The sequence below is a fragment of the Lissotriton helveticus genome, chromosome 2_1, assembly GCF_964261635.1.
Source record: "Lissotriton helveticus chromosome 2_1, aLisHel1.1, whole genome shotgun sequence".
NCBI classification, from domain to species: domain Eukaryota; kingdom Metazoa; phylum Chordata; class Amphibia; order Caudata; family Salamandridae; genus Lissotriton; species Lissotriton helveticus.
The window spans coordinates 979,978,600-979,993,603 of record NC_136059.1 but is presented as its reverse complement, the minus strand read 5'-3'; the positions used below and the strand labels follow the sequence as shown (position 1 = coordinate 979,993,603).

Sequence of the window (15,004 nt, the reverse complement as noted above, 5' to 3'; positions counted from 1 at the left end):
ATGTTAGTCACCCCTATGGTAGGCCCAAGGGCAGGGTGCATTGTAAGCATAAGGTAGGACAAGCCTGACAAGGTTGGCCTGTCCTAATAGTGAATTACAGCCATATTCGTTTTTCACTATTGTCAGGTAACCTGCTCTCCATCAGTTAGAATGGGCTGCCGGGATTATTAATGCTATAATCCTAGCGGGCTCGGGGAGCATGGTGCAATGTCGAGTTTGGTATCCCTGAACTCAGGGTTTAATAACGCATCCGTTTGTGTAGATGGTTTTTGGACTCTGTGTTTGAAAATAGCACTTTTAGAAAGTAGCTATTTTCTTGTCTAACTGTCTACCGGTCTCTGCTGGTTCTGGTGTGCGTGTGACAGGAGCTGGGTGGCTCCAGAGGTCTGAATGAGTCAGTGTGGGGTGAGTGGGGCATTTGCATTGAGAGTAGGGGAAGAGTAGCTCCTGATAGCCTGCCCTGCCTGATACAATGCTGGCTCCGCCCCCCTGCCAGGCGACTGATGACTCTGTGCCTGCCTGGGTCTTTCCTGGCCCACCTCCTGCCGGGCAACTGATGGCCCTGCCCCTGCCAGTGACAATGCTGGCTCCGCTCCTGCTGGGCGGCTGAAGACTATGCCCTGCACAGTGAATAGGCCAGGTGCTTCGGCCTGGCAACACCCACAACAAACCCAAGATGGGGGGAAATTCCCCTGCATGGACAAAGGGATCAAAGCCAAAAAGGGGTATAAGAGAAGGACCCCTGAACCAAGAATTCAGATCACTTCGGACAAGGAAACCTGAACCAAGGACAAGAAGCCTGCTAATCTAAGGACTGCCTACCCCTTCTGCCAGAGTGCTGTTTGTTGGGGGAATCCTGCAGTTGCTTCTTTATTTTTGCCAAGGAACCAGGAGAGAGGAACTGTGTGTGTACTCTCAAACTTTGCTCAAGAAAATCTCCAAGGGTTGGAAGAAGTGCCAGCCTCCTGTTGAAGTCACAGGGTCAAAGGACTTCATTTATTTGCTAAAAGTGCTTGTTGCTGGAACCTGAAATCCAGCACCTCCGAGAGAATCCAGCAATCTCGACGCCGACGGACGCCGCCGAATCCAGCTCGACATCGTGAGTCACGGCTCCAGTGTCCCGCTTCCTCGACGCCGGCTGCCGGGCCCGATCGACGCCAGCAACAATGCCAGTGAGTAGTGAGTTCGGCTCCAGCTCCCAGTGACCTCGTGTCTGCACCGCTGCTGATCGCATCGACTTTGAGCCCTCTCGACGCCGTGAGCGCTGCTCACTCTTGCAACATCGACGACGCCGTATCCTGCTTCACCTCGTGAGCGCTGCTCCTGCCTGACTTCGGTCGACGCCGCTGCAGATCGCCCCGACTCCGAGGCCCGATCGACGCCGAAGACGCGACGCCGGACATCTCGACGCCGCTGATCCTCGAGTGCTTCACTTTTCCAAGGTACTGTGTTGTTGGGGTCTGTGCGACTCCGGGCTCGATGTAGCGCTCCTCGCGGTCGACGCCGAACCTTTGGATTAACTTTGCCTCGACGTCGTGTGACTCCCGTGTGGGTTACATTGCAAATTAGTGACATCCCTCCTGAGTTGCGAGCAAACAAGGACACTAGTTAATAGGATTCTCCCATCCAAATTAAACTCACCCTTTATGGTTCTTGATTAGTAGGCCTCACCAGGCCTCAGTCGTGCTTCCCTACACTGAAAAGGCTCTGCCAGGTAAACAACTGCACAGTGTCCATGCACTGCTGATACCATATTAACATAAAGATTAATCAGCCGTGGTTGCAACCAAGCTACTTCCCCTTTATGCACAGCTCCGGATGAGGCGGGTTTGAAACTGAGCTCTGCCACAACCGGAGAATAACCCCATAAACCGGCCAGTAATCCATTGGAGTAAGAGAGTACGAGGCAACGGAAGCCCCTGGTATATCTGAGATACCGGCAGACCCGAGGTGAGGTCTGCGAAGGGACCACTCAGCATGAGCGAAACCAAAGCCCAAAGAGACAGCGGGTGGACCCGTCAGTGCCATTGCCGGAGGGGAAGATGAAGTAATTTGCCCAGAATCACAGGATGTTGAACCAACACCGAGACTTGAATCTGGTTCCAAAGGTAGGAACTCAGCAGCTCTAGTCATTACAACACATCATCTCCCCTCTTTCATGGTTAGTATTTGGTTCTGTTTTAGGCGGCGCTAACAGGCAAAATGGACTGGTGCAAGCTACCCCCTGACAGGAGCTCCAGGACTTCTTTTTTCTTTTACAAATGAACCACCGCTGTGGGAAGTAACTTCTCATGGAAGAATGTACTGAATATGGCGCTTGGACATATAGAAGCTGCATTATGGCATCTGCTATTTATACCTGGCTGGTGATTGCCGACTTCCGGGTTGTTGAGACACCGGCTCTTTAAGGCTACTCCTGTGTGAGATGCTACTGTAAGCCACCTTGAAGGTAGGCGAGCATCACGGCGAAAGGTACTCTTTCTCGTGCTGGGGAATTAAACACATCCCTAGACCTGACTTAGAGGACCAGTGAAAGAAGTTCTCCATAAAGCATGCCGGCATGCGCGTGCCTGTGCACATCTCTTTAGAGGGCGGACAGAAGATGTGCACGCGGGAACTGGCTTTACTGACGGTGCAAAAAAAGTCCACTAAGCATCACACCGCCAGTAAAGGGGCCAATACCCGCGTGCACATCTTCTGTCTTGTTTGTCTCGCCGAGTGTACACTGGAATCGTATCGATTCCAAAAGGCCTCTCATGGCAGAGCAGCGCATGTGCTTTCAACAGGCTGAGACCTAAAAATCAAAGACGGACTAAATGGGGAAAGGTGCAAAGATTATTCTGTATCGAATTCAAAATAGCATATTTTGAAGGATCAAGGAGGTAGGGGGAGCTCGTTCTGGCATAATATTTTGCCATGTGGATGGAAAATGGCTGCTCAAATACTGGCAGTAATGAGGAAGAGTTTGGCATGCATATGAGAACATTTATTGGATTTTGAAACACATTCATTTAAGATTGGTGCAGCATCCAAAACAAATAGGTTGGGTTTTTCCCATAGCAAAGTCATGAAATTGGCAGATGGCCTTCTGCATGTTCAAAATTGTGGCTCCGCACCCTTCTAATAAGTTAGATTTGCATGTATTTTTGGATAACAATCCTTATACAATACTATTCACAAATTTGAAGGTTCACATTCATTTTCCCAAAGTGAAGTCAGTCACAAGTTCTGGAAGTTTAAAACTTGATCTTTATTCAATTCTTGTTTTCAATGAAATAGCCAATGCGTTTCGTCTGTTATCGGACTTTTTCAGGGCATAGCAAGTTTATAGTACTATTCCAGGATATATGTGCCTGTCGATAATCAATTGAACCCCAGTAGTTTTAAAAGATTGCCTATCAATTTGTTGGCAATATGGAGATGGCTTTATGGTTTTCAGTAGATACTGCAAATTGTAACCGCAGGAGTACGCATGTCGTCAATCATGTGGTCATCTGGTTCGAAACGTGTTGGCTATTTCATTGAAAACAAGAATTGAATAAAGATCAAGTTTTAAACTTCCAGAACTTGTGACTGACTTCACTTTGGGACAATGAATGTGAACCTTCAAATTTGTGAATAGTATTGTATAAGGATTGTTATCCAAAAATACATGCAAATCTGACTTATTAGAAGGGTGCGGAGCCACAATTTTGTGCATTTAATTTGAAGAGATAATGAGATTTTTCTCACCTAATCTTCATGGGACATAGGGGATTGTGTCTCAGGCTATCAGCACCTTCGTTTTGCCTCTCAGGAATTGTAGGAGACGTTAGATCGGTGCGGGCATTAGTTCTTTGATCCCCTTTTTCTTTGGTGGCCTTCTGCATGTTGCAAACATTATACTAGGGATGTTGAAATGCATTACTGGGTTGTTGATTGTAATATGTTTTTGTTTTGCTTACTGGTTGCATTGCAGGACCCAGTACTGCATGGTCCTACATGTGGATTATTAGACATTCTTTTGTGAAATGGTCAGCAACTCGTCCTTTCAGAAGACATTTTGGATTTCGGTCCACACAAGTATAGACTGAATGGTGGGGTAGAGGTTGGATGAAATGGGGTCAGTTATTACCAGGGCTATCTACACTAGTGGGCGGTGGACCATGTCCCGACATCTTGCTGATTCACCTTGGGGAGAACGATTTGGTGCTATTATTTGGTTTGGAGCTACTGAAAGAGATGAACAGAGATTTGGATGTGATTTGCAGAGTGTGGTTGGGCGCAAACGTATTTTGGACACCTTTGGTGGCAGAGAGGATTTTGAAAGGATTGGCAAAATATACTGCAGTTAAAAGAGCATAACGCAAAGTAAATCGGACAATGAGGCGTTTTTGCTATGGTAGGGGTATTGAGGTGGTAAAACATGGGGATATAGAAAGTGGAGACTTTATGTTTTACAGACAAGATGGGGTGCACTTGTCATTCATGGGGAATTAATTGAATTTGCTGGGTATGATAGAAAACCGGGCATCAAAATTGATAGCATCACGTTGGTATTAGTGAACCAACTTGGGCTGTTGGGGCTACAGTCTGCCGCTAGTCGATTCGATTCAAAATCTTTATTCGGATTACACAAAAATCCATAAAAGTACAATCATAAAATACAATTCAGCATATTCAAAATTACAGTACCTTAAGTGCAATAGATGTTTATACAGTGCATATGAGTACAAGTAACAAATCATATATTTCATATATTTCCAACTCTCAAAAAGGAGATCAATGATCATAAAGAGTACAAAAATAAATTAAGGGCATTCCATACTTCTACGAACATTGAAAATAACTTTTAAGAAACTACTTGTGCGGAATATAAGTTCATCATTTTCTAATTTTAGGAGCATAAGATAGGACTGATTCAGTGAGAGAGGTCTATATTTTTTAAAATATGGGGTAAAAACCATTTAATATATTTCATATAAAACTTACACATAAAAAAGAAATGTAAATCACTCTGTTTACTTATTCCATCACAAGGACACGGAATATATCCATGTGAGCTGTGTCCCAAAGGAAAGCAGAGGGCAAACTTTATCGTTCCTGCTCTCATTCTAAAAAGTAGCGATCTTTCCCAATTGCACATAGGTAATATCAAATACAATGGTAATTGATGAGTTGGTAAGTCATTATTAATATAGGACACAACAGTTTGTTTTCGCATCTCTTCTGACAGTCTATTTCCATTATAAATGGCATATAGTTCGAGTTGAACTTCCTTTTTATCAGACCTCTTAATATGGGATGGATTGTCAAAGAGGTCTCCTCTATCTATGCTAGACAAACTTTCTTGTATACCTCGGAGCCATGGGATCTTATTCCATTTGTCACAAGCTAAACACTCACTTAAAATGTCCTGTGTTAGGCTAGCATAATCATTTGCCCAGATAGCCAGCCAAAATAGTGCGGGCCTGGCAGCAATAAAATCACTAATATAAGGAATGTTCAGCTCTGAGTGGCAAATAAATCCTGATGAAGAAATGGGAACCCCCAATAATTTCCTACATAGCCGATTCTCTTCTTTTTGTATGGCGGGGTTTTTTAAAGAACCCCATATTTCGGCGCCGTAGGTTGCCACTGGTATACATTGGAGCCTATATATCTTTAAAATGGCTTTAGTTGCTCCAATCTTCCTTGGTTTGGGGAGGGATAAAATTAAATTTATAGCCTTTGAGAACTTGCCTGTGGCGTGGGCAATATGCCCACCCCACAGGCCGCTCGCAGCAAAGACTATACCTAAGTAAGGAAAATTTTTAGTTGAGAGCAGCTTATCAGCTCCTATCGTAATTGAGTTTAGCTGCCTAGCACCCGGCCCACAGGACATGATGAATGATTTTTTAAAATTTACTTTAAGATCCAAATTCCCCATATAAAATGAAAAGTCCCTGACTAGTGCACGTAGGGCATTTGGAGTCAATCCCATGAGCACAGCGTCGTCCGCATACAGAAGACAGGGTAATAGGCCTCCTTTGATTTTGGGGACATCTGAGGTAACCATCTTAAGAGAATTGCTCAGGCCATTTATATAGATAATGAATAACAGGGGTGCTAAAACGCACCCCTGTCTCACACCTCTTTGTACACTAATTGGCCCAGAAACTGTGCCCTCCATATCAATCCGAACCTGTGCCTTTGTATCTTTATGCAGGTGTGCAAGGAAATGTACCAAAGGGGGGTCCAGGCCGTACGACAAGAGGATCGACCACAATTTTGACCTATTTACTAGGTCAAATGCGGACGATAGGTCCATGAATGCGAGGTAAATGGGAGATGCCTTAGCTATGTTATATTTACTAATTAAACGATTTAAATTTAGGCATTGTTCAAGGGTCCCAACCCTGCATCTAAAACCCATTTGACAGCGGTCTAGTATCCCCATTTCCTCAGCCCAGTCATTGACTCTATTATACAGTACCCTGCCCATGATCTTCAATGTATTATCTAGGAGTGAAATAGGCCTATAATTTACAGGATCAGATCGTTCTCCCTTTTTGTGAATCGGCACTATTATACTTGTAGACCAAGATGCGGGTATTGGGACATAAGATAAACTATTAAAAAGGTTCACAAGAATATCCCCCCAAAGTTCTGGTTTATACTTAATTATATCTATTGGGAGGCCATCAGGCCCGGGTGCCTTGTTACCAAGGCTCTGATTAATGGCCATAGTGACTTCCCCCACGGTGATTTCTAGGGGTTCTAGCGTTCCTTGGGCATACTCTTCTGTATCGGCTCCAGAACTAGCATATATTTTGGAAAAATGCAATTCCCATTGTTCACTCGCTATAACACAGCTAGTTGGCATTAATTGCTTGCCCATTTCACGCATCTTTTTAACAGCAGGCCAGAAGGTCATGCTGCTTTCTAGTGCAGTAGCAGTTGTTAGTGCCTCCCATTGCTCAACTAACAGACCAGCCTTCCTTGAACCTATGGCTATTTTATAGTTTTGTCTAGCGGCCCTCACATCCCTTATGCTTCTGGGTTTGCAATTTAAAGCTCTGCGAAGAGCTTTATTAGCTGCCGAGCAATGGCGGTCAAACCACCGTGGCTCAGGGGTAGTCAATTTAATAGGCACGCTTAAGAGGGATTTTATAATATTACATAATTTAATGAAATCTTTTGCTATTCTTTGGTGGTTCTCATCATTCAGGGAGCAAGATTCAATTAACAGACCATGGGTACTTATAATTGTATTTGTTACTTGGCCACTATCTATTCCTCGCCATTTTAATCTTAAATTATTAGTTGAGGCCACAATGTCCCTTGCTCCCAGGAAACGAACGAAGGCACTGGGGGGACCTAAGCCAATATTAACCTCCAGGGCATTGTGGTCCCCAAAGGCAGTTTCAAGGACGCCAGCCTTCTTGACTCTATCTATTAGGTCGGATGACATAAAGATATAGTCCACTGTACTAGAGAATTCTTGTCCTCTGAAGGTTGGAATATAGGTAGACGGCTCATTTTTATTAACATCCATTATGTCTGTTAGGATGTGTTCATTAAGAAAGTGTTCTAATTCTTTACCCCGTTTATAAGCCCTATCTGTTTGTGCATTATCCCTTTCGGATGTTTTAAACTTTGCATTAAAATCTCCTGCTAAAATTGTCCTAGTGCTCACCTGGTTATTAGATTTTTCCGCTATTTTTGATAATTCCCCAAAAAGATCTATATAATTCTTATACGGGGTTATTCTGCCGCTAGTCACATTTATCTGCACCTGTTAGAGCGACGGGCTGCAAAGTTTACAGCATTACAACATAGTGAGCATCGGGTGGGGGGGGGGGGGGGCAGGAAAAATCTATTTACGGGGATTTTTCCTTTATTACAGAGAAGAATAAGGATGATGAAGTGGGCCGGAAGAATCAGGGCAGGGCAGACCTTGGCACAGGGAAGAGTTGGTTTGGGCAGGGCGAGTGTATGGTGAATGAAATGAGAGGGTATGGTGAGAAAGGTTTAGATGGTTTGTTCGGGGTAGGTTCATGTTGGGGGTGCTTAAAGGGTGGTTGGTGACATTTGTGTTATGCATTTAAGTTTCGACTGTTCACTTGTCCTAATAAAGCGGCCTTTTGCTATCTAATCCGGCTTGGTCATTATGCGCTGTCCTCGCCCGAAGCTGTAGTCAGATTACACAGATCATACAGGCCCAGAATTATAAGAGCAGTGCCATCAATCAGGTTACATATTTTACAAGCTTAGGTCTCTGACAGCAGAATTATCCTGATCAGAGATTTTAAGAGCTCAATCATTAGACAAGAAAGCTCTCCTACCTTCAGGTTATCAGGTGTATGGCAGCAGAGCTATCCACCAGGTTACTAACACCTAACAGCACTGGCTTCTAACTGTAAAGCACCTCCCAGGTTACAGAGACCTTTCTTATTTTCCCAGACTGTTGACTGTAGAACACTGAAAATGGCATCATCTCTTGTACGCTCAGACATTATTGGTGGCAAGTCTGTAAAGTAAAAAAAAAAGCCAAGCAAAATCATCTAATCCATTTACAAAACATACCGAAAGAAAGCTGCAAAAAAAACACAAATTGGCGTCCCCATTTAGTTACGAGGAGATTTTATGAGAACAACGTTCAGCATTACGGGCATGTTGCAGTTTACAAAGTGGAAACTGTTTTTTTTAGGCAAAATTATATTTTTCACGTGAGTTTTGGATTAGGAAAGCCTACAAGAAAGCTAATATCCAACACAAACATAACAGTCATGTAGCTGCGTCACACGAAGCAAGCATACTGCAAGCAACAGATATGGCCTGGATTCTGGGCCTAGTCCCCATTTTACTGCTATTTTTTTTTTAACTTCCCTGACGGAGAGCTCATGGTGATCCCAGCTCCCTGAAATTGTTCGAACGCTGCACATGGCGGCAGCAAGGACGTACCCACCAGAAGGCCTCAGTTTACAGCAACACCCTTGAAGAAGCTGCTATCGAGGAAGAGGCAGGTGCAATGAGAAGTGAAAGTACTGGTAGAGGCGGGCACAGGCCTGAGGCCTCCCCCCACCGCTCTCTGCTCCTCGGCCACCACTCCCCCAGTTACCAGAAAACTTTCCAGCTCCTCCTTGCGCGTGAACGGCCCCCCTCTCACGGGCATGCTCCCTATGCAGCCAACGGTCAGAGCACAAGGCCCTTCCCGCCTGCAGAGAGCAGCGCGTGCCCCCGGGGAGCAGCCTGTGCCGCAGCCTGTGCCACTGCAGAGCCCAGCACTGCCCGCCAGGACAGCGCTCTTGCTGCAGACCGTGCCCTGGGCCATTTTGGTGCTTAACATCGTGTTTCGTTTACCGTCAGAGGGGTGCAGGAGAGAGGGGGCACACAGGGCGATGCCCAACGAGGAGCCCTTCTCCAAGTCCAAGGCTGGGAGTGCTGGCGGAGGAGCCCACGGCGGCGGCGGCGGGATGCCCCCGGGGGCCCTGGGCAAGAAGTCCCCGCGGCTGCCCAAGTGCGCCCGCTGCAGGAACCACGGCTACGCCTCGCCGCTCAAGGGCCACAAGCGCTTCTGCATGTGGAGGGACTGTCAGTGCAAGAAGTGCAGCCTCATCGCCGAGCGCCAGCGGGTCATGGCCGCCCAGGTGAGGAGCGTGGAGGCATAGGGGAGAGCGAGGGGCCTAGACCGTGGGGGGGGGGGGGGGGGGCATGGGGGAGAGGGGCCTAGACCTGAAGCGGGGCGGGGGCTCCCTAGGCCCGAAAGCGCCGAGTAACTCTTCAGCCTCTAGGGACGCGAAGGTGGGTTATTTGGAGCGCCTCAGAGTCTTCTGGGACAAATGACGAGCCTAGGTCTGAGAGTATGGCAGAGACACGTGCCCTCTCGAGATCTGAAAGTACCTAGTCTGTGGTCCGCCAGCATCTACACAGAGGGAGATTTGGGGGGCATGTGGGCGTCCAGGAAAAGTATGCACTCTGGCATGTGATGTGGCCACCCTGCGTCTGGGTGCCTTTTGAACCTTTAGGGATAGGAGCCTATCCTAGACCTGGGAGTGTCCTTTAAATTTTGGGGTAGATTTGGGAAGTTAACTCAAACCTAAGGAATAAGTAGCCACTAGTATCCCCTGAAACTCCAGGTAGCATGTTTAAACTGTCAGAGAAATATGTCCAATTTAGGTCTGGGGGTATCTTTAGAAACTTGGATAAAACTGGGGATTCACTCAGTTTATTGGGAGATGTGGTCAACTTTTATCGGAGATGACCAACCAAAACCAGAACTTCAGCCACCACTGGGAGCCTCTTCAGAACATTCTGGAATATGTGACAATTCTAAACATGGAAGCTTCCTTTGAGCCCCAAAGCCAGTGTGACCAACCTCTCTATCTGGGAGTTTCTTCAAACCTTTCAGGCACATGTGGCCATCCTGGATCTGAAAGTGTTCTTTAACTTTCAGGGAGATGTGTCCACCTTAGATCTGGCGCATCTGTGGAAATGTAGGTAGATCTGAGGTATTCACTTAGACTGCAGGGAAACGTGGTTTTGCTATGTCCAGGGCGTCCAGCCAAAATCACTCGGAGTGAACCATGCTAGATCTTGGCGACATGGCTACCTATTATCCACTGGAACAGAGAGATGTGGCCCCTTTAGATCCCGGGTATCCACTCAAACTTCAGAGAGGTGCGTTAACCCTACATTTAGTTTTATTCTCTGAGCCTGCAACAACACTGATTGTCCTAGGAGTATTTTCCTAGCTTTCAGGGAAGTGACAAGACCACTTTCCGTAAGGCCCAAAGCTGATCCCTGGAATGCAGGTAGGTACAGTCACCAAGTTATAGGGTCTCCCATTTTACAGGGAGTTCCAGATGCAGCCCAGAGCCAATCCAGTATATGTGATTAAACCTGCAAGAAAGATGTGGACATCATAGGTCCACATTGTCCACTCAAGCCATTGCAGGCGGCCAGGTAAATTTAGTTCCGCGACCCATTGGGATTCGTGTCCTGGCCTGGAAGGAACACACTGACACAAGATTGGCCCAGCCACGGCCGGTTCAAGACCCCCGCTTGGCGTTCCAGTACATGATGTGTGGAAAAAGGTTTTTCCAAGACCTGTCAGTTGAAGTTTAGCTATACCCACAAAAAGTGACGTTATTTATATTATATTGGCCTTCATATAAGTGGTCCCTGTGACCTCGATGAGACCATTGCACCTCAAAAGATTAGTTTCGGGACAGTTTTGAAAGAGCTGAAAGCCTGGCAGGGGTTAAGAGAGCCCCCACTTCTCCAGAATGTTCTCCTGAATGTTCGTTTTGAGATCGGCCAACCTTATGTGCCCCGTCTAGAGAGATTATGCATATTTTACAGACACCTGTCATCACATTTTAGAGGCATAAACACCAGACACTCTTGGAGGGAACAGACATCATGGAGGTTTCTTGAGCCCAGCTACAGGAAACAAGATGAATGGGATTTAGCATAAACTTTTGAAAATAAACGAAAAAGTAGTCCGTGTAAGTAGAAATCGCGTGTAAATGTTTAGAGTTAAACCCCGGGAAAGACGAATGTAGAACAGCCAGATCGATCGATCGATCGATCGATCTATCTATCTATCTATCTATCTATCTATCTATCTATCTATCTATCTATCTATCTATCTATCTATCTATCTATCTATCTATCTATCTACTTACTTGTCTGTCTGTCTGTCTATCGCTAGCTTGCGAACAGGAAATTAGAAAATTATTGACATCGATACTCTAATGTGTCCGAATACGTGGTTTACCTTCTGTTGTCTTATTAAAATTATCAGTCACCACATATTTGCAAAATATAAATGCGCGTGTAATAATTTTTGTTTATTTTTAAGATTACCCTGACATTGAATGACAGAAACAATATCAAAACACGTACCGAGGCAGAATTCGCCATCTCTCTAAATTATGCTGACTAAAACACGGGATTCGTGTTAAACACCGAGTTAGTCAGGTGTCTTCCATTTTGCGAGTTTTTTCCTTGTTCCATTAAAAAATAAAAACGCCGACTTTTTGAAAAATATACTCTTACGTGTTTTTTTTTAATGTTCCCGTGGTCGACGTTCATGTCGTTTTGGTAAATGCAACCAAAACAGTTTTTTCAATATAAAAACCTAGGCATTTGCTGTTTAATGTGTATTATTTTAGTCGCCGGACCACGTGATTATTGTTACCCGACATTATGACCCAGAATAGAAAAATACAAAAAAACAATTTGCTGGATAAAATTGATAGTGGTTTCATGCAATTTAGAAATAGCAAACGAATTCGATTTTAATGAAATCAACAGTGTTCGCTGATACGGAATTAAAATGTACTGAATAGACGATTTAACGTTATATTAAAAAAAGAAACGAAGCGTGCTACGTTGTCCATTTTAAATGAGAGCACGGACCTGCTCTCCCATTGCCGCACGGTCTCATACGAAATCCCAAAATACAAAGTAATTTTATTCAGCGCTCATTAGAAACAGTGTGCTGGAAAGACAACCCAAAGGCTGCCTTTTTGTTTTAGCAACTAAATATACAGATTTAAGAGAGGCGGTGGGAGAAATTGATTACATTATGGTTTCCTTGCGGGTTGCAGAATTCTGCCTTATCGGTATTTCATAGATACATTTTTTCGCAAGTTGTTGAGCGATTTTCTCGATTTGTTTATTTTTATATAACATTTTCTTATATTTGTAAAACAAAAAGTTACGAAGTGTTCTGTAAGGTTAGAATGTTGTCTGCTTCAGAGCTGTTAAAAGGAACCTAATTATTTTTCCTTTATTTCAGTCTAGACAGTGATTGCTTTGCAGGTACGTCTCTCTACTTCGTATTTTGAGTTTACCATAAAATAATTTTTTTACAGAGCATTGGGCTTTCTAATATAGCGTGCTAACGCGGGTTAAAAATGCACCGTTTTGCACGTTTGGTTTCTTAAACAAGTAATTAATTTTGGGTTCCATTTGAAACTTCAGACAAAAGCAAACGACGCACCTTACGAGAAAATTGCATTCTTATCGGCTACCCCCTCGTAATTCTTTACCGTGCGTTGAAAGTTTTTAGACTATATTCAAACCCCATATATTTTATTTTACTACCTGGCCTGCCATTTGAGACATTGTGATGTTGCCGTTATATTGACAGAAATGTCTGAAATCAGGCTGTTTTTTTCAGACAGTTGTCATGATCGGCCGTCCCGTGGATTTTTTCGAAGTAATTTTGAAAAAATATCCTTTATGTATGTATAATACCCTACATTTTATATTTTTATATTTTGCTTTTAAAAAGAAAAACGAACACAAATTGTACAATTTTCAATGCAGATCTATTTTTTGGAATAGAGCATTCAATTGTTATAAGTGTCAGTTTGCAATAGATCCATAATATTGTGCCCTCGTCTCCTTAGCTGAAGGGCCAACGTGAGTGTTTTTTTCCGTTGCTCGAGAGCAGTTTCTAAACCTTTAGAATTTAATGGAGGCCATGTGTCGCAAAGCATTGTGTTACCTCTGTGGGTAATTTCCATAATAGATGTGATAACATTCCTTCCAATCTATGTCTGTGGTGAGGTTTTAAGGAGAATTTTCGCCATAAGCGTTTGCACCTTTCACACTAAACTAGGCTAACATGCAAACACTTTGTTTCCCCCCCACCGACCAGCCATAACCTATTTAAGATGCATGCTTCATGTAATGGTAAGTAGTAATGTACTTGGGTACCACAGGATCCTTAGTAGATATTCAATATTTTGGCAGCCACCCCCTGCCACTCCAAGACTGCTACCATGGAACCATCAGTGATTATTTTATAACTACAATAAGGATAGAAAACTAAAAAACAACGTAAAGAGGACAAGAATACATAGCAGCTACAAAATGCTTTTATTCTCACGCCTCTTGTGGCTCAAACAGGCCTAAGGCGGTACAAACTTACATGTTTGACCAAATGCGTTTGAACGTTCTTTACTTTTAGGTGATTCTTCCTATTGGGTTCAATTGCTTGCATATCAGAACTTCAAATGCAGAAATAGCTTTTCACATAACTATAGTGTGAGTGTTAAATATTGCCTTGTTTTTTGCAGTTTTATATAGTGCAAACTCGACTCAAAGGTATTGGAGCGCTTTACATGAGCACCAGTTACATTACACAAGGGCACCTTCATTTTTGGTAGGCACTGGGAGGTTAAGTGATTTGCCTAGAATCACAAGATGTTGAGCCGACACGGTGACTCGAACCCGGTTTCCCAAATCTGAAGCTGCCAGCTCTGGCCTTTCTGCCACATCCTGTCCTCTATCGCTTACAAAATATTGTCCAGTTGGGTGTGGATTTTTTATTATTAGCTCCAATGTGACAAACTTTTTAAAAATAATGATATAGACAGAGTATTTATGTCAGATGGTATTCAGAAAACAATATTTTGTTACCACACTGTTTCCTTTACCTGGATGCTATCTGTGAAATAGAGAGGCAGACTTATGATCTTCAGCATCCTGTACATCGGCCTTTGTTACACTGCTTCTGTTCAATCCTGACTGCACCAATACTCATTGGGAGAGAAAAGAAAAACATTAAGGCATCCCCCCTTAATTAAATATATTCACACAACTAAAGCCTTGGCTAAAGAAGCTTTATTTATTAGGTGAAAAAGTGGTTTTCCAGCAGGAAACTTAAGATTCTGGAAATGTTGCTTCACCCGCAACGTATCGTGGCATGCTTCATCATAGGCGACCTATCCACACAAGAGTAGGTAAATACCACTAGTGTGGACTCAAACTGTGAAGGGAGTTCTTAGAGAATTATTTCCTGAAAGAATATAGGGTTCAGGTAAAAAATATCTCAAGGTTTTACCCAAAGGAGTTTCCTTTATTAATTGGGAAAGATATTGTTAAAAACACAGCCGGTAGAGATAGAACTGCAATAGTTCAACGCCCCACACAAATTCCCCATGTACTTACACGTTTGCCAAGAGGTAAATGCAGCCATTCACCTATTGCTTCCCGACCTGCTGCTTGCACCCACATCCTGGAC

General features: G+C 44.0%; 1 protein-coding gene and 1 long non-coding RNA gene across 3 annotated transcripts in view; one reads left to right on the top strand and one right to left on the bottom strand.

The window, feature by feature from the left end:
* The window catches only part of LOC144818368 (uncharacterized), a 108,819-nt gene extending 99,756 nt beyond the window's left edge, over positions 1 to 9,063 (bottom strand). For both annotated transcript variants that reach the window (XR_013607092.1, XR_013607091.1), the window contains exons 1-2: positions 8,926 to 9,063; positions 8,307 to 8,491 (exon numbers count right to left, since the gene is read on the bottom strand). This is a non-coding gene — a long non-coding RNA (uncharacterized LOC144818368). The remainder of the gene's footprint in view (positions 1 to 8,306; positions 8,492 to 8,925) is intronic.
* DMRT1 (doublesex and mab-3 related transcription factor 1) overlaps positions 9,006 to 15,004 on the top strand; it is a 906,587-nt gene continuing 900,588 nt past the window's right edge. The window contains exon 1 of the mRNA XM_078675724.1: positions 9,006 to 9,611. Within this exon, the coding sequence (XP_078531850.1) occupies positions 9,135 to 9,611 (477 nt within the window). The 5' untranslated portion in view covers positions 9,006 to 9,134. The remainder of the gene's footprint in view (positions 9,612 to 15,004) is intronic.